Source organism: Abramis brama (assembly GCF_963993115.1).
Source record: "Abramis brama genome assembly, chromosome: 20".
In the NCBI taxonomy this organism is placed as follows: Eukaryota; Metazoa; Chordata; class Actinopteri; order Cypriniformes; family Leuciscidae; genus Abramis; species Abramis brama.
Genome location: NC_139982.1, coordinates 25,883,033 through 25,909,158, shown reverse-complemented (window position 1 = coordinate 25,909,158; position 26,126 = coordinate 25,883,033). Strand labels below are relative to the sequence as shown.

Here is a 26,126-nt window from a genome sequence, read left to right as displayed (position 1 = left end):
TGATTAGCATAGTAGTTCAGTTCTTGCACGACACAGGACTGTATGCAAGAATTTAGTTCAAACTTTGACCTGTGGAGGGCAGTAATACGCTCAGCAGCGTCTACACTGCCAGAATCCTACAAGAAGAAGAAGAAGAAGACGCAGCCATGTTCTAACCATGGTACCTGTGCAGGTAGCCTAAATTTTTGCAAAATATTTGAAGACTAAAAGCATGCAGTGCAAATGGACACAATCGTATGTCGTTTTTTTACTCACGCTTTCACTTCCATCTGCTTCATATGGTAAGTTGTTTACGTTTTTAAATATTAGTAGAATTTTAAAACCTAGTTGTTGCCATAAAAAAAGATATGGCAGAACAAATATTTAATAATAGCAAGTACATTTCTTACTAAATTATTATTTATTTATTGTTATTTTTTCATCTCAGTTTTTCTAAAACAGGAAAGATCACTAGCCAGATATAAATCCCAGCTGAGGTGGTTGGGCATGTAGGCCTAATTGTGTTACAATGTGCCACGCTATTAAAACTATGCTATTCTTTGATGTTAGTGCTGTTATTAACATATAACTTTAATGAATTCTATTGGCAAACCATGAGAAAGAGGCGACTGAGAGTAAAGACTGTGAGTTGAGTTCAATATTCAGAAATGATTATTTCAGGAAATGCAAAGCATTCTGGCCCGTCTTTGTCTCTTGTTCCATGAGAGCGGTGTGTGGGTGGGGTGTGTTGTGTTCAGCTTTGTGTTTTTCTGAATGTCTGAATGCGTTTCTTCATCTATTTTGCTTTTGCTCACATTGTTTTGAACTATGTTGTATAGCTGTATTTGCAGTGTGTTCATTGTCAAACTCCAAAAGTTGTTTATTTTAATTTGAAAAAATAAAATAATTGTATTTTATTTACAAAATAATTTTGTTTGTCTAGTATATTTTTTTGATTAGATCAGACAACATTTTAAGCTGTCATATGGTCCTTACAATGTGCCCCTCATGTTACAGTGTACCCTATGGGCATGTTATCACTGTTCACTCATTAGCTTGTTTCATTAATACAGTGTATACTTTTTTCTTTATTTATGAAGGTAAAAATTTTGCCATAAAAAAATCGCACGCGCAGGGTAAGATTTATGAAAGTGTACATAAGATTGTAAGTGTAAATTAAATTGCATTAGCATGAAGCTGCAGTTTCCTAATACATGAATTACACTTATGAATAACAGTAAAATGATGCAAATATTTTTTATTACGCTTGAAAGGCGATTTACACCTTCACAAATCTTCTTGCGCATGCAAATTTAATTTATATTGTCTTATGTACACTTTCACAGATCTTACCCTGCACATGCGATTCTTTATGGCATCATTCTACCTTCATAAAATAAAGAAAAAAGTATACACTGTATTAATGAAGCGAGACCACATATTTGTACTAAACGTGTGAAATTAATGTGTAAAAAAAAAAATAGGATGAAGCTTAAAAGTTTTATTGTATACAGTCTCATAGATTACTATGGTAGAAATCAATCAATCAAGAATCAAATAATCAATAATGAACAATAATCCATTGTAATCACCAATAATCAATTTGTTTTTCAGGTTCTCATTCTTTTTGGTTGCTTTTAACTTACATTCAGGGAGAAACACAATTTCTTGAATTTAGTTACACAACAACTTTGGATGACATCACAGTTGGATACTATGATTCAAAGACATATATTCCAAGAGGGAATACGACGAATGAGGATGATGTGGTTGATTCAGATTACATGAAGGATATAAGTGACTACATGTATAACTCCTTTTTGAGAAGAGCCGCACTGTTAAGACAAGACAGCCAAAATGACAGTAAGTATCTGGCTCAATGACATCTATTAATCTATTTAAAAATGCATGAAATGCTATTCATACTGTACATATGCAATTGCTTAAATACATCTTTTTGATGAGCATATTTTTAATGTTTGATTTTAAATGTTTTGTTTTTTAGGTGAAATAATTTGTCGTATCAAAATTAAAAGTATAACTTTATAATCATTTCTGCGAAGTCTTCTATTATTGTTTCTTTATTAAAAATATAAAAAATATTAATATGCTTCTAATATTTTAATATTTTTAAAAAATTGTCTGAAAAATAAAATGTAATGTGGTATAGCCTTTGAGCTGTGTTTATGATTGCTACAATACAGTGGGTTTCATTTTGCATTTAGAGTGACCGTAAAGTATGAATGGGTGAGTTATAAGGTATGTGAATGGAATATTTAGATATTTGGGATATGGTCATTGGGCTACTTTTGGGTTATTTTTGGTTTGTCATTTTGTTAAGCTGGCCTGGCAACCCTGCTACAAGATCACATGGCGATAATATGAAACAAGTTTGAAAATTTTGCAGCATCTGTTAATGCTTGAGACGTCGCCGACCTGCTCAAACTTAACAAGCATCGGCGACTACAACCAGCACCGATTTAGCCACAGACCTTGAAAATCTGTTCAGGACAGCAAAATCCAGCCAAAAGTTGTGTAGTGTGAGCTTCCCTTAAGACAACCACAGACAAACACAGGTCTATTCAGACAAGATAACAAGGATAATGGCAAGATAACAAGATAAGATGTGGAGACAGTCAAGGGGTACCAATGATCAAGGAACTGCAAATGTTAGTTTAGGTTGTAAAATAACATGTGGTTATTTACAATGACACTTTTAGAGTTATCAAATTGAATTTTTCTTATAAATGGTTTGCTAAACAATGAGTGTAAGATGAAGGAGGCCAATCCATGACAATGTCCCATAACAGTTCTCCCTCATTTCCCTCACAGGTCTTGATGTTTATCAGAAACTGGTTGTGTGTGAGCTGCTGGACTCTGACAAGCATGGAAAGATGATTTTTGCAGATGCTGCCAGAGGCTCCACCACAGATGAACTGCGTTACATTAACAACACATTTACTTATACTGTGGCTGTAAATATTAAACAAGAACTGATCAAACCTCACCTGGAAGAATTTAAACAGGAAGTAGCAAATACCTATTACCCAATTTGTATAATAACTCTCAAGAATTACCTCAAAAAGAGAAGAGATCAAATTAACAGAAAAAGTACGTACTCAAGGGCACATCTAAATTCCCTAAATTTGTTTTATGAAAACAAATGTAACTGTTTAGAGTTCAGGATTAAAAATAAACCCATGTATTTATACATGTAAAACGTTCTCTGAATCACCTCTTGTATGCTTTTTTTTATGCTTGTTTTTTTTCTTCTCATACAGTAAAGCCCAATATCACACTCACACAAAAAGCAAACACAGACTCTGGAGGGTCTCGTGTGAGTTGTTTGGCAACAGGATTTTACCCTCGTCACATCAACCTGACCCTGTTCAGAGATGGACAGCCTGTATCTGATCATGAGATCACTGGAGGAGATCTGCTGCCCAATGGTGACGGGACGTACCAGATGAGGAAGAGTCTGGAGATCAGTGCAGACAAACACAAATACAGCTGCTCTGCCACACACCTCAGTCTGGACAACAAACTGATCATTGAATTAGGTAATGAGCTTTTACAGAAATAGAAAGTATCAGATAAAATCTTTACATTTTGATCTTATTCTAAATGCTTCCTCTTTTAGAAGATGAACCTTCCAGACGTCGCATAGGAGTTGTTGTTGCTGTCCTGCTATTGGTATGTGCAATATCTGTGATTTTGGCAGTTGTTTGCATGAGAAAAGGCAGACTTATAGAGGTAGTCCCAACTTAATGATGTAGTATGTTTTTCTTAAAATATGAAAATATGATCTATTTGAATTTTTACAAAGTAACTTTAAATGAAATATATTTGTATGTTGTAGGGGTGTAACGATACACAAATTTCTTGATGCAATACTTAACATAGCATTGTTAGTCAAATTCTAAATATTGCAATGCTTCAATGTTCTTGCCATTTATTGTTGTTGTTGGTTTAATGAAAACCAAATTGTCTAATATGTGTCGGGAGGATTTTCTTATTCTGGCTTAGGCCTATCTTCTGTCTCTCAAATTGTCTTATTTCATTTTAAAGTATAACGTACACTTGTGTACCATATTAAAGATGTCAAAAGACAGTATTAAACTATCAGCAGTATCAAACAATAAGATACAATAAAACATTTTTTTATACCACTATGTCTTATTTACATAGGCTATTACAGATTACAATTGTAAATGTAGTACAGCTGTAAAAATTGGTGTTTAGTGGGGTGAAATTAATTATATTATTATTATAAACCGTACTCACTAATTCTCAAACTGTTCCCTCGGTTTAACAAATCGTGCCCACGGATTAATAAACCGTACCCACGAGTTTCTAATCCGCGCTCTAAGATTTGTAAACTGTAGGCTACTCACGGATTTGTGGCTCGCCCTCATTTTAGAAGAACCTTAGAGGTACGTTGTTAACGAATCTTATTGTATATTGTTTTATTGTGTATTAAGTGGAATACATCAAATTATCTTAACTGCGTCTGCTTGCTTGTTTAAATATCCATAAATATCCATACTCCCATCCATAAGTCCAGACATTAGAAAAATATCAGTCTACACATAGCCTTTGTTTTATATTTAATATGAGGGAAATACACAACCACGTGACACAAAAATTGGACGCGCTGCCGCACCGCCTCTTCGTGCTGTGTGAATGCTAATCTGTTAACATGGGCGCTGAAAAAAATACATTTGAGCATTTAAAATTTTACTTGAAAGTAACGCAATAGTTACTTTCTGAAGTAACTTGTTACTTTGATAATTTGTAATTGAGTAACAAATTTAGTTACTTTTTGGAAGAAGTAACTAACTGTAACTAATTACTTTTTTAAAGTAACTTACCCAACACTGGTCATTCATATTAAATCGTAGCCTATATTCCACCCCATAACCGCTACAATTGAGAATCACTTTAAGGCTATATATATCATAAGGGCTGTAACGATATGCGATATGAAACCGAAATCGCGACACTCAGATCCACAAACCTGTGTCGTAGTGTGAGAAGGCAGAACTCCCAACTCCCAGTTATCCTTCCCATCCAGATACAATGCTACCAAATCTTTAAATTACTATTAGTATTATTTGAAGTTAACATTATAAAATACGTAGGCCTACACCACAAACCATGAGGATAAATTCTTTAAAATTGGGCAATTCCAGCATTATGGACGTGACATTTGCAGTCAAAACTTAAAATATAAATTCTCAGAAAATGCATTTACCAAATATATTAAAACGTCTGTTTAAATATCCATAAATATCCATACTCCCATCCATAAGTCCAGACATTAGAAAAAGATCAGTCTACACATAGCCTACGTTTTATATTTAATATGAGGGAAATACACAACCACGTGACACAAAAATCTTTAACTTTTAGTGTCAAAATATTTTTTAGTAATTTTGTCAATTACACTGTGCAAACCAAAAGTAGGCTAATACTACCCACCGGATGAAGAAGGGTTTAGTTTTGTATTGTATCCTAATCAATGTTTCATCAACCAATTGCCTGGATTTAATAAATAAGAAGTAAACATAGCAGACATAGGCCTAATCACGACAAGGAGGCGCCGGCGCGTGAACTGGAGCTCGTCTCATAAATGAACCGAAACTCAGCGTATAAGGAGCCTACTTGCCTCACAGACCTGAGACATATATCTATAGAAAACAGACTGCTCTCTGCTTATTTAATCCGTATGAAATGTGTATTTCTCTCTGGCGCGTTCCCTACTGCGAAGATCGCGAGTCAGCATCGTCAACGTCATCTTTGCAGCCACTTTGAAAGCAAAACGTGCGTGTGCTGCTCCCGCTCACCATACGCACTGCTTATGCTGGGTACACACCAAAAGATTTTTTACATCTTATAAGATTTTCAAAATGTGATAGACCACAAACATGAGGACAAAAAATCCTAGATTTAAGCATTTTGCTCCTATAGTGTGTGGTGTGCCATGATAAGACAAAGACAGCACACCACACATGAACAGATTTTCAACCAGAGTCTCGACTGTGAACACAGGAATTCTCGCAAAATGACGCGAGACTTCAGAATAAGCATGGCGGACGATATGCAGGAAGAAATTGCGTTAGTGTTTGGAATGATTTTCACATAAAATTCAAGTGAAAAAAAACCCATTGTACCCACCATTAGCCCATATATAACCTTTTATACAGAAATATATTCATTCTTTATTGTCTTTATTTATTCTTTATTGGATTTATTGTCTCTTTAGAAAAAGTTATAATCCCTCTTTTTTAAATCTTTTTTTTAATTGATTTTAAGAATTACAATTACAGTCAGGGGGGTACAAAGAGTAAAGCCGATAAACAAACATAAAAAGACATATACATAAACAGTGACAAACTTAAAAGTTAAACAAAAAATTTAAAATGTTTACAGATTGAAATGCACTTTGCAGCTTTCTTATTTTTCAAACCCAATATTGTGTTTAGGTATTGTAAAATGTCTGCTCTTAAAATGAAAAACAAAGGCTTGTTTCCTCCAAATTTACACTTATGAATATTAAATCTTAACACTCAGCTTCCTGCAAGTGTGTGTGTGTGTGTGTGTGTGAGAATGACCGTGTCTGTCTTCCATCAGCTCGCTTTCTGATTGGATATTGTTTTGTTTCACGTGATAATCTCCAGAACGTGTGCGCGTTTGTCCTCGGGGTTCCCCTCACACATCAGGATTTCTGATCGTAAATATTAAACATGTTGAATATTTACGATTCGCGATCGGAGCGGCTCCGACGTTCTTCCGAGCAGGTTAGGACACTCTTAACACACCTCACACCAAGGGAAAATCTGATAAGATAATCTGTTGAACCATCAAGATAATCGGGACATAACTAGGATTGTCGGAAGGGGGGAAATCGGCCCAAAATCAGCCCGATTATCTTTTGGTGTGTACCCAGCATAAGGCGTGCAGTGTGAAACCGGCGTCAGAGATGTTGGTCTGTTGGTCTGATGAAAAAAACAGCTTAAATTATAGTAACGCGCCGCATTTTTTGGCAGTAACGGTAACAGCGTTATTAAGATTGGAAGAGTAATCAATTAGAAAAAGTAACGCCGTTATTTATAACGTCGTTAGTTCCAACACTGTGAATGATGTGCATCAAAATCTTTTGTTTATTTGTGATAATCTTAGCACTTTATTATTATATTCTAACCTGTATTATGACTGCTTTTTGACGAATTGCTTTGTTCCTTTTTTGTAAGTTTTGGACAAACACGTCTTCTAAATATGTAGCCTAAAATGTAATAATTATAATGATTATTATTCATTAAAAGCTAACGTTACACATTGTCATATTGTAAATAAGACATTTGTATTGCAAACCCCTCCATGTTGCGGTTGTTGATTTTGGCCTATACCTACCACTGATCTATTTAAATAACATGTAATTTATATAGATCAGCGACACCCACCAACGCAACGTTATTGGCATAAAAACCAATGCAGATATTCTGGAAAAACGAAAGAGCAGCTGGATACTATTAAAACGCCACATAACTATAAAATATAACATTTACTTATCCAATCTGTCACGTATTAATGGCACTGCAAAACAGTTGTTCTCCCGTTGTAGACTTTGACAGGGGGACGTCACGCAGTAGAAGTCTTAAGACTTTTGTCTGAATACTGTCTTTGCTGTGTTCACTTGTTTAGCTAACAGATATTATAAATATAATGGTATAGCTGTTCAGATTGTTTGTAAATAAAACATTTACATCAAATATTGCCTATTTGTGCCTTTTTATCTTATTTATTTCTAGCAGGGGTGGACTTAGTGATTTGGCGGCCCTAATCGATTCCAGGTATGGGGCCCCAACAGTCAAACTTTGAACTCAAAACATTCTTTTTCTATATATAGCCAACTTTTTTCTATTCTGTTTTTTTCTTCTTCTACATTTGTATAAATAAACTGCATGTTAAAACTATTTGAAACCTGGAACTTTTATTTTCTCAATGTAAAATTACATACATTTGAATTCTCAAATTTAAAAAAAAAAAAATATATATATATATATATATATATATATATATATATATATATATATATATATATATATTTACAGTTAATTAACCATATTTGCTATTACACTTTGATATTAATGTGTAACCATTTCTGTAACCTGGAACTGTTGTATTTTCTCAATGTAAAAAAATTAAACTCAAGAAATTCAATGTAAGAAATTAATACACACACACACACACACACACACACACACACACACACACACACACACACACACACACACACACACACAAAAAAAACTGTTCATAGTTCATGTGCTGTTCATGTGCTGTTCATGTTCATAGTTTAGAGTATGGAAGTAAAATAATGACAAATGTTTTCTAAACAAAAAAGGTTGTTGAATTGCTCTAGGCCTACTTGGAAAAAAATATGCATTGCATTACCATGCTTGCATTTGAATGCATTGTACTTTTAGGGCTTGCATTTTTATGGGCTGAAATTCAACATGGTTGTATATTCTATATTTAAGCTGTGAATATTTCAATTAAAAATATTTCACACACATTTTCATTATTCAAAAATCAATAATCCATATTCGCTTTTCAGATTCCACTTCCAAAATATTAATTCTGTTTAAAAATACAACCTATAATATTTGACAGGCAATTTTTGCTTTACAAATGCTTCCACAAATTCAGTGGTTCAAATTCGACAGAAAATTCAACATTTGACATCCATAATGGCAGGAATATCAGTAGATTGCCGATTGATAATCTCCATAGCTGTTAGTTGACCTCACCAGCAGGGGGTGCAAGCGGTTGTTGAAGACTAGAGCAAGGGGTAGAGAGTCATTCATTCATAAAAACTGGTTTACAGAAATGGAGCAAGCAGTCAGTATTTCTCATTTACAGTATTTATGATGATTATCTAATTGGAGGAATTAGTTTTATTTTTAAGCATCTTAAGAAACTGCGGATGCATCAAGAAAAGTCTTCATCGAACTCTAAATTAAATGTTATCTATGTTCTTGTTGTCTAGACTTTCTTGTCCTTTAATTTTTGTTTTTCTTAATTCCAACTTCGTTAAAGAAAAGAAAAAGTCGACTTTTTTTGTATATGTTGTTCATTCATTAAACTCCAATTTTATTTTCAGCATCTGATTAAAATTGTCGAAAAATCTATGTAAATGTCTTGACACAATGCGACACAGTAAATGAATGGAGAAACAACAGACACATATATATTCTATTAAATTGTCATTTAAGGTCTAAAGGTTGTAGCAATACTTCTGTTTATATTTTATTTCTACCAGTGGTCAGTTCTGACTGTTAGTTTCAGACAAATGTGAAAGGGGAAGTCGAGGCCTGTTTATGGTGTAAAGGTTGCTTTCAAAGCATTTCTTTTTTATGACTAGCAAAACATAACAGCTGAAGAGCTCATAAACACGATCACTATCTACTCACAAGAGTGGTTCTACAGTATTGATAATTTGCAGATAAGTGCTTACTGAAAGCATACAGTATGAATGCCAACAACATTCTTCATCTTTTTCTGCTTTCACTTCCCATAAATGCGCCAAAAGGTAAGATTTCAAAAGACTTGTGAACTTACAACTCTCATTTTTTTTTTTTTTTTACTTTAATTAAAAATTGCTTTCACTGAGTATATGTATTGATGTATTTTCTAAAATAAAGTTTCAGAATAGTGTAATGCTATTGATCACGAGCTACAGCATAAACAGAACAGCAGTGTGCTTCTAGTGGGCTATATAGTTGCAAGCCTGTGAAGCAAATACTAAATATATTTAAATAAAACAAAACAATATGATTTATCTATCTAAGCGTGCTTATAGACTTAAGAGGTTTTAATATTGGGTGTTATTTTTACCCATGTGATTGATTTAGTTAAGTGTCTTTTAACCTTATTTTCAGTGTTTCCTCTTTTTTGTGTGTGTGTGTGCGTGTGCGTGTGCAATTTTTTATATACTGTACACATTTGTCAGCCGAAGGCTTTGATTAAAAAAAAAAAAAAAAAAAAAAAAAAAAAAAAAAAATATATATATATATATATGATACCAGTATGTTTCTACATGGTTCACATTGCTGACTCTTGTTAATCCATGCATTTTAGCTTCATAATTTCTTGGTTGCATAGCAACTGTTGATTCCATGAAGCAATGAAGAAAAACTCAGATGGGAAGATTTATCTAGGCTGAGTTTCCCGAAATCATTGTAAGCCTAAGTTGATCATAGAACAATTGCCACCAAAATGGTCTCTATGATCAACTTAGGCTTACGATGCTTTTGGGAAACACAGCCCTGGTCAGTCTATGTCACGTGTGATTATGTCACGTATGATTAGGTTTTGTTTCATGTTCTCATTTTCATTTTTATTTTGGAATTTTCGTGTTCGTGTTTCATGTGACTCCCTGTTCCCCTCATGTGATTTACTCATGTGTCTCATGTCATGTACTCTCTGTTTTCCTCTAGGGCTGCAATTAACACTTTTAGACATAGGCTAAGGCTACACTCGCAAACTTCCCTAAGAACGTAATCTCGGGGGGAATCCCCACCACCATTCTGAAGTGTGTTTGACTTGGTCAAGTTTATTTGGACAGCGGCTTGACCCCTCTACCTCCCGATTTTGACCTATAGGGAGCGAGTCTACTCAATATGTACACTTCAGGCAGATCCATAGACCACAATGCAACATGATTTTGATGTCACTGCAGATAGTGCTTAATTTACCCTAACCTCATACAACTCTAGTGTAGAAAATATATTTTTTCTGTTGTTTCTTACAGGTTCTCACTCTTTGCAGTTGCTTCTCACATACATTCAAGGAGAAACACAATTTCCTGTATTAAGTGCTATATTTGTGTTGGATGATATCACAGTAGGATATTATAATTCAGAGACGAAGATCTATGTTTCAAGAGGAAATACTACAAATGAAGATGATGTAGTGGATCAAAATCACCTCAGCACTTTAAGTTACTATGTGCGTCTTCATTTTAAGAGAAGATCAAATCATCTGAGACCCGTCAACAATACAGAAAGTAAGTTCTGTTGGCTAAATGATCAGCTTTGAGTCAGATATTACACAAATAATTTATACAAAGTCATATTTATTAATTCTTAAGGGCTCCTGAGGCCAAATCTGAGGCCAAATGTGTTAACACATCACTTTCTTTCCTAACAGGCCATGTAGTTTATCAGGTGATGAGTCTTTGTGAACAGAGAGACAATAAACCTACACAAATAATCACCAGAAATGCCTTTAGAGGCTCTACGACTGATGAACTGCGTTTTTTTTATGGCAAATTCACATATCGGGGTTCTTTAAATTACACGGCACTAGAAATAAAACTCTATCTAGAACTGTCCATGTGGCGTCTTGAGACATTATACTACCCAGCCTGCATAAAAACCCTGAAGAGTTACCTTAAAAAGAGAGGAACTCAAGTAAACAGAAAAGGAATAATGCAATATATAAACAGTAACTATACATTAAATAATATTCTCTCTTTTATACATATTTTTCTTTGCCTTTCTACAGTGAAACCGCGAATCAGACTGATTCAGAAAGAAAACTCAGATTCTGGAGGGTTTCGTGTGAGTTGTTTGGCAACAGGATTTTACCCTCGTCACATCAACCTGACCCTGTTCAGAGATGGACAGCCTGTATCTGATCATGAGATCACTGGAGGAGATCTGCTGCCCAATGGTGACGGGACGTACCAGATGAGGAAGAGTCTGGAGATCAGTGCAGACAAACACAAATACAGCTGCTCTGCCACACACCTCAGTCTGGACAACTAACTCCACGTCACTTTAGGTAATGAGGTGTGAAAATGTAAAATATACTACAGAACTGTCTTTCTAATCTGACAGTTTTAACATGTTTGTTTCAGAATTTGATCATGGAGAACCATTTAAATCAGTGATTCCCTCAGTGCTGATAGTTTTGGCTCTGCTGTTGGTGTTTGGGACAGGAGTTGTCATATATAAGAGACGAGCAGGACAACAGCTGAAATAATGGTAAATCATTCAGTAAGCCTATGTGATGCTTAAGATAAATATAAATATATTTTAATTTATATTAAGTATTGCCATGAATAATTATGTAGCATTTTTTTCACGTTATAGTGTCTTCATTAAACTATCATTATCTGCTGCTGCTTCTAGTGAGTATGTTGTTTTTTTTAGTTTTTTTTTTACCAAAAGTCAATGTCTTATGACCTAGTTTCTGTCTAATGAGTGAAATCTTCAGTAGCCTGCTGTTGTTTACAGTCCAAATCATAAGTAAATGACAAATGAGAAAACTGGTTGATGAAGTTAATTATTGAATTTGTATAGGCCTACTTAAATTCTAAATCTAAAAAAGGTATGTTATATTTTATTTTTCAGAATCTGAAGAAAACATGGAAACAGCATCCTGAAGTTAATGTCATTTGCACATTTTCTTTTTAGCTTGAATGAAAGAAATGTGTTCAGATAACTAAAAAAATGACCTCAAAAATAACAATTGACCTCATTACAGTCTTTCATCTTCACTGTATGTTAAACCGGGTCTTTTACAACTGTTGCTTGTCAGACTTTACCAACATGATCGCCGCTGTAAGCCATGTCACACTGTAGGATCTCAGTTGTCATTCAGTGTCAGAATGTACGGCCATTCAAGATCCGCTAAAAACAGAAACGCAAAAGAAGACTTGGAGTCTGGAGTTTTACATCATCAATACGAGACACGTTCAGTGACTGTGAGCTGCATTTACATGTGGGATAGAAAAGGTGGCTAGTAAACAAAAACATCTCTAGCGTTAATTTTGATCATGGCTTTTCATAAAAAACAAATCTGGAAAAAAATGAAGACTCTTGACTGAAGCAAGTGGAGGTTTGTTGTTGCCTATTGGTTTTTGATTTGACAGTTGTAAGAGAAGTCACTGCAGGACTGTGTGTGAAACTCTTCTGACACTGACAGAATTTCGTCTGAGATAATGTGACGATCAAAGACTTAAGATTTTGGCCCAGGATTAGAGGAATCTTTCATGATTCTCAAAATTTGTCTCAGATGGACAAATCGTGGCCAAAATCATACAGTGTTAACCCGGCTTTAATACATACTGTATTTATCACATCCAGTCTGTGTTTTGCTTCAGTTGGACTTTGAGTTAGTTTTGCACTGTTTCCTTTTTTTCTTTTTTTCCTGTTTTCTTTGTACAGAAATGGCATGTTAAGCTAAAATGGGCCACAATTTTCAGCTAAAATGGGCTGCATACACACACACGTTTACACAGAAGTTACGCAGAAATTGATGTTCTAATCTTTAACCAGGTTGCACACAAAAGACACTAATGCACAGAAACACACACCTATACAACATAATCAGTTCATTTTTAATTGCATTTTTTAATGAAATATTTGTTCAACTTTCTATTTAATGAAATACATTTATAGTTTTATATGACACGCTAAAGCCAATAGTGTCAATTTACTGTTACAAATAAAATGATTTAAGCAGAAATTACCTACTTTTATATTGGCCCATTTTACCTGAATGTTGTGCTGTGGCTCAAGAAGGTACGTGCTGAAACCAATGCTAATTTATAAAAATATCATTAGATCTCATTCATAGCTTATTTGATGGTATTATAAGTAATTTACCAAAACATGGACCATTTTAGCTGACTTCACCCCTGTTTTTATTTTATTTTTTACAGTAATCATTAAAACATATTTTATGAGTTGATTTATGATCTCTAAAGGTGACAAATATAATATAATTATTATATAATTTAATTCATATAAAGCATGCCACCTATTTTTTATTTATCATGGTTTACACTTGCTATTAATCTCAGTTACTTTTCCACAATTAAAATGTTCCCGTAATTTACTCAAATTAGTTGTTCCAAACATGTTTGACTATTTCTTCTGTGGAACACAAAAGAAGATATTTTTCCTCTTCTTTGTTTTTCTTCTTCTTTTTCCCTTATAAATCATTAAATAATAAACTAGACCATATTTATTATTTATGTCTATGGTCTTCACTCCCTGCTATACAGAACCTATGCTGACACCTGGTGGTGTGGATGCAGCATCACCCAACGCTTCCAGCAGCAATCATCAATCCTCTTCATGGAAAATAAATCACCTTTCATTAGGTTACTGATATGAAGGGCCCCTTACGAAAAATAATTGTATTCAGGTGTGTTGTTAGTATACTTTCTTTTAAATTAAAAATAAGAAAGTATACTTTCTACTTTTTATGTAGGCTATACTTCACAGAAATATACAAAAATTGCACATAAGTATACTTGACTTATACTGACAGAAATGTCCTAGTATATTTGAACTATACATGTACTTAATATTTTGATTGAGATATTCTCTACTTAAAAGTATAATTAAGTATTCTAAGTATACTTGGCATGTACTGTAGTTGTAGTCATCTTTTGATTGAGTAGCCTATTAATACTTTTTTCACAGTTTTACACTGTCTTGTAAACCTACATATTTTAAAAGATTTATAAGGGAAACAGATTTGTTCATAATTCTAAGAATCTGAATTTTTGTGTAGGCTAGTTCACTGGTCTACTGATCACTGATCTGTTTTCTTTAGTGTTATGTCTATTTCTACTGATTCTTATAGTTATGAATGGATTGTACCCATCAACTGGATGAAGGCAGGGGTGGAGCAGTCACGCTTTTGGCTCTTGGAAAAAACTGGTATGAACAAAAATAATTAGCCAATTATTTTGTTTTTATGGTGGCATTTTGTTCTTTCACCAGGCTCTGAATGGGACAAACTCACTATTTTGACCTATATAACATAATAAATGAACTCAAATAATAATCTATTCGTAGGCTAAAGCAAATATAAAATGGGTGTCTGAAAACCAACGATAAATCACAGACTGGCTGGTGGCTAAATCTGCTTAAAAATATATGACACTGTATATATAGTATAAACTGTATTATATATATGATATATAAAAAACATAAAACATTTTTGGTCAACCAAAAAGCATAACCAGGTGGACTGTGTATACTGCCAAAAAAAAAAAAAAAAATACTTTTACAGTACTTCAATGTTTATCCAGTTAATTTGAATTGTTTGTTTGTAAAAATAAAATAAATACTGTGAGTAAAACTTGTAAAAAAGTAAAACCTGTGCAGAACCAGAAAGAGATTATCATATAGGCTATACTGCACATTCCTGTACCATGGAATACAAAAAGAATCTTAAATATTTCTACAAGAGCCTTAGGGACCTCATGTTTGCAACTATTCTTTCTTGTAAACATGTTGTATTTCATGCTTCAATTGTGTTATCCTCCCCTAGAGCAGAGACGATCCACACTGTAAAGTTCTACAATACTGTAAAACAGTAGCATTGCCTGTGAACTTTGGTTGAGTTTGTAGCTAATGCCTGAATAATGACTTCATGTAACGTTATGCATGTGTGGACAGGTGACAACATGTATGTGTGGTTTAACGCTCAAATAGAATGGAATGAGGAAAATGAATCATGCTTGCAGGAATTTAGACAGGAAACCAAAGACTAGTTTCTTTCGTATTCGACGACAACACTCGATAAACAACGTATAAGTTGTTACTTTTTGAGAGATACTAGTTTCAAAATGTGCACATCATTTTCTAAAACATGAGAGACTGAAAGAATGCTGGGAATATGGATAGACATTCTCGTGTTACTTGTACTTTTACCTCCAACATCTACTTCAAATGGTAAGTTTCAAAAGGTTGTGAATTGTTAAAACGTACTGCTATTCAATTAATGAAATTCAAGATGTTATCTCGCTACTGATCTTCATAGAGCATTACACATGTATGCTGAAAGCTTGACAAGTCATATCATTCTAGACCCATGTTTTAAACTCTATATTCTGGAGTAGATGGAGGAATAGATAAAATCACTACTTATTGTTAAAACAACAACAACAACCGTGTTGTGTTTCAGGTTTAGGCCACTCTTTGTGGTTGCTTTCAACTTACATTCGTGGAGAAACACAATTTCCTGAATTTAGTTACACAACAACTTTGGATGACATCACAGTTGGATACTACAAGTCAGGGACGTATTTTCCAAGAGGGAATACGACGAATGAGGATGATGTGGTTAATTCAGATTACATAAAGGGTATAAGTGCCTACATGTATAACTCCTTTTTGAGAAGAGCCGCACTGTTAGGGCGAGACAGCCAAAAAGACAGTAAGTATCCTCACACAAATACACATAATGACGTGAGCCAAATCTTTTGTCTTCCTGTATTAATCGAATTATACATACAATCTATGATAAGCAAATTTAGAATTTCTTAAAATGTATTTTAATATATTTGGAGGCATAAAGTTGATTTGTGATTATTTAACCTTTCCTTGAAAAGACTAGGCCAGTCTATGACAATCTTCTCCCTCATTTCCCTCACAGGTCTTAATGTTTATCAGACACTGGTTGTGTGTGAGCTGCTGGACGTTAACATTTCTGGAAAGATGCTGACAAAAGATGCGGCCAGAGGCTGCACCACAGATGAGATCTGTTACTTTAACAACACATTTACTTATAAAGTGTTTTTAAATATTTCACAAGATGTGCTCAAACCTCACCTGGAAGAATTTAAACAAAAATATATGAAGTTCTATCAACCAGTTTGTATTAGTACCCTCAAGTATTACCTACAAAAGAGACAAAATGAAGTTAATAGAAAGGGTGAGTACTCAAGACCGCTTCTTATGACAAACATTTTAGCTGATGTAAACTACATTATAAGTGCCTGTTTTATGATGACCATGGAATTCTTTTTATATCTGCCATTATAAAGTCCATATGTTTAACCAAAATAGCAGGCTCTGAAATAATCTTCTTAGTGTCAACCTAAAATCTTCACATTAACAAGTCAAAAGTTCTTTGATGTGGAGTAAAATAACCTCTCTTTTTTTTGTTTCCACAGCAGCACCAAAAATCAGATTCATTCAGAAAGCAAACTCAGATTCTGGAGGGTCTCGTGTGAGTTGTTTGGCAACAGGATTTTACCCTCGTCACATCAACCTGACCCTGTTCAGAGATGGACAGCCTGTATCTGATCATGAGATCACTGGAGGAGATCTGCTGCCCAATGGTGACGGGACGTACCAGATGAGGAAGAGTCTGGAGATCAGTGCAGACGAACACAAATACAGCTGCTCTGCCACACACCTCAGTCTGGACAACAAACTGGACATTGAATTAGGTAATGAGCTTTTACAGAAATAGAAAGTATCAGATAAAATCTTAATGTTTTGTTTTGATTCTAAATGCTTCCTCTTTTAGAAGATGAACCTTCCAGACGTCACATAGAAGTTGCTGTTGCTGTTGCTGTTGTTGTCCTGATGTTGGTGATATGTGTGATTGTGGCAGTCATAAGGCTTAGAAGGCCAAGAGGTAATAATGTTATATAGAAATCTGAAGTCTATGATCAACTGATCAAACAGCTCCTGGGACGAAGCAACTTCCCTACTACACCGATCATTGAGAGGGCCCACCGCTCTCCGTCTGCCCGACAGAGTGACAGAGCCAGTCCCAGGTCAATCATGATCAGACTGCTTAACTTCCAGGATAAGGTAAAAATCCTTCGCCTTGCTAGGGAGAAAAAGAAGTTGTAATATAGCGTAGTAATTTTTGTAATTTTTTTTATTATTTTTTTTTTTTCAGGCAGACTTTAAATGCTGCCTGTGAAGTACCCTTTTTTCTTTTCTTTTTTTATTATTATTTTCTTATTTTTTTCTTCTCTCTTTGAGCTACACCCACAAAATGTTCTTTACCCACATAGTTTTGTTTACTCACAGAAATACTCCGGAACATGGTGTCTGAAGTAAAAATTCTTTACTTTTAAAATATAAATATTATATAAATATATAAATATAAATATATAAAATATTTTCATGTTTATCAATTAATTTTATTTTTTTTGTTCTGTAATAAAATAAATAAACATTGTGAGTAAAGCAGTCTATGATGAACCAATACACATCCCAAATGATCTGCAAATTTACTGACTCTCCTGATTCGGATGGTTGTACCGGAAGTCCCGCATAGGAAGTTCGAATCATTTTACTGTTCGATCTCGTTCATCAAAATAAACAAATCTTTATTCGTGTCATTTCGTTCATTTAAGTGTCTTTAAATATTATACTTTTTAACAGCCAAAACACATCCCCGAACACATCCACCTACGCAATCTTTCCTGTCACGTGACAGATGCAATGAACGGATCGTGCATGAATGACCCATCACACTAGCCTACCATCACCCCTGTTCAAATTTAAAGGGGTGGCATAATGCCCTTTTCACAAGATGTAAAATAAGTCCTCAGAGTGTGTATGTGAAGTTTTAGCTCAAAATACCCCACAGATATTCTTATATAGCATGTTAAAATTGTCACTTTTTGAGGGTGAGCAAAAACGCACGTTTTTTTTTGTATCTGTCCCTTTAAATGCAAATGAGCTGCTGCTCCCGGCACAGAGGGTGGAGCTACAACAGCTTGTGTCCTGAAAATTTCAATACGTTTAGCCTTTTATGTTCAAACCGGAGTCAGAGAAAGATGGAGAGACTCAAGAAGAAGTGACAACATGTTGACAACATTTCTGAATGGTTAGTTGATGAATTTATGCAGCTTATAGTTATCTTCTAGTCATTGATTAGCATATCTGCCATGATAATCTATAAATCGTGTTCCTGGGGACGGGGTTTGTGTAAATTTTAGGGTTAGTAATGTCACTAACCCGGGAGGAATGTTGTGTAGTCCCTACCAGACGTTTGTTGTAGTCCTTAAAAAGCAATTTCTTTAAAAGAAAATATCTCCCTTTGCTTTGAACTTTGTGTGTCGTAACTGTAGTAATTGTAGGAAAGCATGTTTCTGGCTTGTGTGAATGTGGGAGTCTGGAGACAGTAGGGCATGTTTTCCTAGAATGCAGAAAGTATAGGGCAGAATTAAATATATTCTTTATTAAATTGGCAGGACTTGGAGTTAAAGCTTTTTCTGTTTTATCTTTGTTTGGACACTGACGAGCATAAACTGATCTCCAAGGCAGTTCTTCAGTTCTTGCACGACACAGGACTGTATGCAAGAATTTAGTTCAAACTTTGACCTGTGGAGGGCAGTAATACGCTCAGCAGCGTCTACACTGCCGGAATCCTTCAAGAAGAAGAAGACGCAGCCATGTTCTAACATGGTACCTGTGCAGGTAGCCTAAATTTTTGCAAAATATTTGAAGACTAAAAGCATGCAAGACTAAAAAAAATGCAGTGCAAATGGACACAATCGTATGTAATTTTTTTACTCACACTTTCACTTCCATCTGCTTCATATGTTAACTTGTTTACGTTTTTAAATATTATTCGAATTTTAAAACCTAGTTGTTGGCATAAAAAAAAAAAACATATGGCAGAACAAATATTTAATAATAGCAAGTACATTTCTTACTAAAGTTATTTTTTCGTCTCAGTTTTTCTAAAACAAGAAAGATCACTAGCCAGATATAAATAACAGTTGAGGTGGTGGGGCAACGCTAACAACGCTAATCTTTGGTGTTTGTGATGTTATTAACATATAACTTTTATGAATTCTATTGGCAAACCATGAGAAAGAGGCGAATGCGAGTAAAGACTGTAAGCTGAGTTCAATATTCAGAAATTATTATTTCATGAAATGCAAAGCATTCTGGCCCGTCTTTGTCTCTTGTTGCATGAGAGCGATGTGTGGGTGGTGGGGTGTGTTGTGTTCAGCTTTGTGTTTTTCTGAATGTCTGAATGCTTTTCTTCATCTATTTGCTTTTCCTCACACTATTTTGAACTATGTTGGATATCTGTATTTGCAGTGTGTTCATTGTCAAACTCCAAAAGTTGTTTATTTTAATTATTAAAAAATAAAATTATTTTATTTGAAAAAGTTAATAATTGTATTTTATTTACAAAATAATTTTGTTTGTCTAGTATATTTTTTTGATTATATCAGACAACATCTTAAGCTGTCATATGGTTGTTACAATGTGCCCCTCATGTTACAGTGTACCCTATGGGCATGTTATCACTGTTCACTCATTAGCTTGTTTCATTAATACAGTGAAGTGTATACTTTTTTTCTTTATTTATGAAGGTAAAATTTTGCCATAAAAAATCACATGCACAGGGTAAGATTTATGAAAGTGTACATAAGATTGTAAGTGTAAATTAAATTGTATTAGCATGAAGCTGCAGTTTCACAATACATGAATTACACTTAAGAATTGCAGTAAAATGATGCAAATATATGTTTCAAAGGTGATTTACACCTTCACAAATCTTCTTGCGCATGCAAATTTAATTTATATTGTCTTATGTACACTTTCACAGATCTTACCCTGCACATGCGATTCTTTATGTCATCACTCTACCTTCATAAAATAAAGAAAAAAAGTATACACTAGTGAAACAAGACCACATATTTGTACAATAAAAAAAATACCTGAACCCCAAGTGGATTTATACAAGTCAAAAAGTGTTAGGTTTTGCCCCGCTCTCACCTACTCTTATCATTTTCATTCTGAATGAAAGTATAAGTCATTGCCAAGATTCCAAGGATTATGTTTTAAATTAAAAATAAATAGGATGAAGCTTAAAAGTTTTATTGTATACAGTCTCATAGATTACTATGGTAGAAATCAATCAATCAAGAATCAAATAATCAATAATGAACAATAATCCATTGTAATCACCAATAATACATTTGTTTTTCAGGTTCTCACTCTTTGTGGTTGCTTTCAACTTACATTCGTGGAAAAACACAATTTCCTGAATTTAGTTACACAACAACTTTGGATGACATCACAGTTGGAATGTAAGTTGAAAGCAACCAAAAAGAATGAGAACCTGAAAAACAAATTGATTATTGGTGATTACAATGGATTATTGTTCATTATTGATTATTTGATTCATTGATTGATTTCTACCATAGTAGGCTATGAGACTGTATACAATAAAACTTTTAAGCTTCATCCTATTCATTTTTAATTTAAAACATAAGCCTTGGAATCTTGGCAATGACTTATACTTTCATTCAGAAATAAAATGATACGAGTAGGGGAGAGCGGGATGGTGATGGCGCAGTGGATAAGACACATGCCTTTGGTGTGAGAGACCCGGGTTCGAATCCACTGTGAGACACCAATGTGTCCCTGAGGCGTGCGACCTCTGACATCCATAGCAATTGTAAGTCGCTTTGGATAAAAGCGTCAGCTAAATGAATAAATGTAAATGTACTATAATTCAAAGACATATATGCCAAGAGGGAATACAACAAACGAGGATGATGTGATTGATTCAGATTACATAAAGGGTATAAGTGACTACATGTATGACTCCTTTTTGAGAAGAGCCGCACTGTTAGGGCAAGACAGCCAAAATGACAGTAAGTATCTGGCTCAATGACATCTATTAATCTATTTAAAAATGCCAGAAATGCTATTCTGTACATATTCAATTGCTTAAATACATCTTTTTGATGAGCATATTTTTAATGTTTGATTTTAAATTTGTAGTTTTTTAGGTGAAATCATTTGTGGTATCAGAATTAAAAGAACAACTTTATAATAATTTCTGGAAAATCTTCTATTATTGTTTCTTTATTAAAAATATAAAAAATATTAATATGCTTCTAATATTTTTAAAACATTGAAAAATAAAATGTAATGTAGTAGCCTATAGCCTTTGAGCTGTGTTTATGATTGCTACGATATAGTGGGTTTCATTTTGCATTTAGAGTGACCGTAAAGTATGAATGGGTGAGTTATAAGGTATACGAATGGAATATTTTGATATTTGGGATATGTTCATTGGGCTACTTTTTGGTTATATTTAGTTGGCCAAGGCTATTTTGTTAAGCTGGCCTGGCAACCCTGCTACAGGATCATATGGCGATAATATCAAACAGGTTTGAAAATTTTGCAGCATCTGTGAATGCTTGAGACGTCGCCGACCTGCTCAAACTTAACAAGCATCGGCGACTACAACCAGCACTGATTTAGCCACAGACCTTGAAAATCAGTTTAGGACAGCAAAATCCAGCCAAAAGTTGTGTAGTGTGAGCTTACCTTAAGACAACCACCGACAAACACAGGTCTATTCAGACAAGATAACAAGGATAATGATAAGATAACAAGATAAGATGCGGAGACAATCAAGGAGTACCAATGATCAAGGAACTGCAAAGGGACTACAAAACTAGCACAGGAAACTTAGGGGAACAAGAACTAAAATGGGAAATACTATAAAGAAGAGTCAGCACACTTAGGGGAAACAGTGACGATGTAGTAAAAAAGTAACTTTTTTACAAGGCAATGTTAGTTTAGGTTGTAAAATAGCATGTGGTTATTTACAATGACACTTTTAGAGTTATCAAATTTAATTTTTCTTAAAAATGGTTTGCTAAACAATGAGTGTAAGATGAAGGAGGCCAATCCATGACAATCTCCCATAACAGTTCTCCCTCATTTCCCTCACAGGTCTTGATGTTTATCAGACACTGGTTGTGTGTGAGCTGCTGGACTCCGACAAGCCTGGAAAGATGATTTTTGCAGATGCTGCCAGAGGCTCCACCACAGATGAACTGCGTTACATCAACAACACATTTACTTATACTGTGACTGTAAATATTAAACAAGAACTGATCAAACCTGACCTGGAAGAATTTAAGCAGAAATTTTTAAATACCTTCTACCCACTTTGTATAACAACTCTCAAGAATTACCTCAAAAAGAGAAGAGATCAAATTAACAGAAAAAGTACGTACTCAAGGGCACATCTTAATTCCCTAAATTTGTTTTATGAAAACAAATGTAACTGTTTAGAGTAAATCTTCAGGATTAAAAATAAACCCATATATTTATACATGTAAAACGTTCTCTCGTTTATTTTTTTTCCTCTTTCTCCTACAGAAAAGGCCAATATCACACTCACACAAAAAGCAAACTCAGATTCTGGAGGGTTTCGTGTGAGTTGTTTGGCAACAGGATTTTACCCTCGTCACATCAACCTGACCCTGTTCAGAGATGGACAGCCTGTATCTGATCATGAGATCACTGGAGGAGATCTGCTGCCCAATGGTGACGGGACGTACCAGATGAGGAAGAGTCTGGAGATCAGTGCAGACAAACACAAATACAGCTGCTCTGCCACACACCTCAGTCTGGACAACTAACTCCACGTCACTTTAGGTAATGAGGTGTGAAAATGTAAAATATACTACAGAACTATCTTTCTAATCTGACAGTTTTAACATGTTTGTTTTTAGAATTTGATCCTGGTGAACCATTTAAATCAGTGATTCTCCCAGTGCTGATAGTTTTGACTCTGCTGTTGGTGTTTGGGACTGGCGCCGTCATATACAAGTGGAGACGAGCAGGTAGGATCTACAAATTAAAATGAGTCTGCCAGATGTGATAGACATGATGCAAAAGATAAAACCAAAATATTATTTTTTTTTTTATGATACCATTGTCATTAAAAAAAAATTCTGTTTTTAATGTTTTAGCTTCATCTAAAAGTGATTATTCTGCTGCTTCGAGTGAGTATTTAGTTTTCAATATCTTATACAATTTTCTGCTCATTTATTAAAATGAAAATGAAATTTTATTTTGTTTTCAGGATCTGAAGAGAGTGTAGAAAAACCACCAATGCATAAAACACAGCAGGAAGTCACGGAGATGTGAAACATCTTTAAACAAGTAAATGAATGATACATAATTGTGTTTTCAATACATATTTTTTTAAAGATTGTACTTTATATGTTTGTGTTTTAAACATCTTTATTGATCCAATATCTCGGATTTTGTTCTGTAAAATCAATGTTTGCTAAAACACACTGTAAGGCTCGCGCTCGATGTTACAGTCTTTTCTCGAGGCAAAGTATTTTTTGATTAAATGCAATACATTTGAATAAGTATTCTCTCGTTATTTCATCTGACTCCATAAATGAAAAGGCTTTAATGATATCTGTGGATCATTAATTATGAGCGAATGTTTGACTACTCCTTTTAACTCTGATGAAAATAATGCCAAAGTCGGTTAGAATAATCAAATGTAACAATTTATTATGTCAAGTAAATGTACCATGCCAATTTCATAATCAATTCAAAGATAATCGATACAAAACATCAAATGCTCTGGAATAGAGAGAAGATGCAAACTCAACATTAGGATAATATACATGAGGTCGGAGAGGTCTCACTCTCAAGTGAGACCGAAAGAGACCATTTGCCTAGAGACCACCTTCCTTTGGGTGTCAGTTATCCCTAAACTCTTAAAAACCTTATTTCCTTTTGTTTTACTTATTTGGAAATGAGACATTTGTACCAGTCGCACTGAGACATTTTAAATGATACCAAACATGAAAAATACTCAGTGATAATCATTCACATTAAACTATACATTTTCTTGGGTGAATTCAAGTGATCTGAGCATGAGAGAGAGGGGGTGAGGGAAGAGGGAATTAAATGTAGATTAGGATGACTCGGAGGTGAGACTTTCGTCTCGATAGTGCACGAGGGCTAGCTCAAATGTTCATTTCCAGAGAGGTCCTTTGTCCTCTCAGGGTCTGGTCGCTCTTCAACCAGACTGTCCGGCATTTTGTAATTGCTCAATTCTTACAACACTGTCACAGACTGACATCTGTCTGGAGGATCAGACACGTTTAAAACATGTCCACATATCTACATTGCACTTTTATATTAGTTTTAGTGTTATATTAATATGTGTTTTATTAATACTTAATACAATATTAATGTGTTAGGGGGGTAACAGTTTAGGACCCAAGGACCAGATGTTTTGAAAGAAGACCAGGAGTCAGAATTATAATAATTTTTTTTTTTTTTACTGAAGACAGTCTGCAGTTTCATCAGCAGAAGTCAGCTTCAAGACTCACACAGGAGTTCGTAGGCCGCCCCGCTTACAGTTACAAAGATCACAGCAGTTATACCCTTCACCAAGGTCTAAGCTACGTCCTTGCTTCAGGTTGCAGTTTCTGATTGGCTAAGAAATTGATAAACATAGTAATTTTCTACACATATACAGATAGACTGAAGCATATCTCCATCGATTATGCGGCTGACACTCGGACCCTGAAGTTAGGCACGTCGTGACCTTCCAGGTCGCAGATTTGGGTTGATGGACACCATCATGTCCCGAACAACAACTCAGTCAATCTCCCATAATGCCAGTGCTTCCTTAACCTGTAACCAAGAAGATTAACTCACACACCTGAGAAAGGTTCCCTTAAACTATAGACTTCAATGACCCCTGTGACTTATAGTTGTCAGGGTACCCTAGAAAAACAGCAGTATGTGACACATGTTGAAGACCTTTCTTAACAAAACATCTTTCCATATTTCATTTCCGGAAGCCGGGCTAAATAAGCAAGCACTGTTACTGCATTCAGATATCAAATACAGACATTAGAGAATACATGAAAAGGACATTTCAGTGATCACACTGGCAACTTCTATAACAAAGTAAAATCTCACAAGCCTAGAGATGTCATTCAAGTCGTGATATTTAGAAGGAAAAATATTGATTAATACCTTGATTATAATCACTCATTACATATACATTGAAGCAGCAGTGGATTCCAAAATCCACCCCTTTCAAGTGTTTCTAATGCGTTTGTGACCTTTTTAACTTGTTTGTTTCAGAATTTGATCATGGAGAACCATTTAAATCAGTGATTCCCTCAGTGCTGATAGTTTTGGCTCTGCTTTTGGTGTTTGCAACAGGAGTTGTCATATATAAGAGACGAGCAGGACAACAGCCGAAATAATCAGTAGCACCTGTACACAAGATCCAGGGGGCGGAGTTGGATCCAGATCTAAGGGGTGGAGATTGGTAGGTTTAGGGGTGGGTTTAGGGATCAGGGGGTGGAGATTGGTAGGTTTAGGGGTGGGTTTAGAGATCAGGGGGTGGAGATTGGTAGGTTTAGGGGTGGGTTTAGGGATCAGGGGGTGGAGATGGGTAGGTTTAGGTATGTAAGGTGGATTTTGTGTTCTGCAGTGAGGACCATCTCAAAATAATGCTAAATCATTCAGTGAGCCTATAGATGTGATGCT

The 26,126-nt window shown here is 34.8% G+C and overlaps 3 protein-coding genes across 5 annotated transcripts; all 3 read left to right on the top strand.

Moving 5' to 3' along the window:
* Positions 1–118: 118 nt before the first annotated feature.
* LOC311071260 (major histocompatibility complex class I-related gene protein-like) lies at positions 119–20,867 on the top strand. 3 transcript variants are annotated; one of them, XM_084095552.1, is made up of 6 exons: positions 128–281; positions 1,594–1,842; positions 2,812–3,090; positions 3,261–3,539; positions 3,620–3,672; positions 7,791–7,959. In XM_084095552.1, exons 1-6 carry the CDS (start codon positions 212–214, stop codon positions 7,803–7,805), a joined length of 945 nt encoding a protein of 314 aa, XP_083951678.1. In that variant the 5' UTR covers positions 128–211; the 3' UTR covers positions 7,806–7,959. The 3 variants fall into 3 exon arrangements, 2 of the variants coding, with proteins under 2 accessions (XP_083951677.1, XP_083951678.1); XM_084095551.1 differs by lacking the exon at positions 7,791–7,959 and having other exon boundaries at positions 119–281; positions 3,620–7,748; XR_014603801.1 differs by lacking the exons at positions 1,594–1,842; positions 2,812–3,090; positions 3,261–3,539; positions 3,620–3,672; positions 7,791–7,959 and adding an exon at positions 20,770–20,867 and having other exon boundaries at positions 178–281.
* Positions 15,528–17,697, top strand: LOC311071258 (major histocompatibility complex class I-related gene protein-like). The gene is made up of 6 exons (XM_084095549.1): positions 15,528–15,743; positions 15,976–16,227; positions 16,447–16,725; positions 16,967–17,245; positions 17,326–17,386; positions 17,487–17,697. Exons 1-6 carry the CDS (start codon positions 15,677–15,679, stop codon positions 17,587–17,589), a joined length of 1,041 nt encoding a protein of 346 aa, XP_083951675.1. The 5' UTR covers positions 15,528–15,676; the 3' UTR covers positions 17,590–17,697.
* A 434-nt stretch (positions 20,868–21,301) lies between the features above and the next one.
* LOC311071265 (major histocompatibility complex class I-related gene protein-like) lies at positions 21,302–23,963 on the top strand. The gene is made up of 6 exons (XM_084095561.1): positions 21,302–21,439; positions 22,533–22,811; positions 22,965–23,243; positions 23,321–23,431; positions 23,561–23,593; positions 23,674–23,963. Exons 1-3 carry the CDS (start codon positions 21,310–21,312, stop codon positions 23,225–23,227), a joined length of 672 nt encoding a protein of 223 aa, XP_083951687.1. The 5' UTR covers positions 21,302–21,309; the 3' UTR covers positions 23,228–23,243; positions 23,321–23,431; positions 23,561–23,593; positions 23,674–23,963.
* Positions 23,964–26,126: the final 2,163 nt, after the last annotated feature.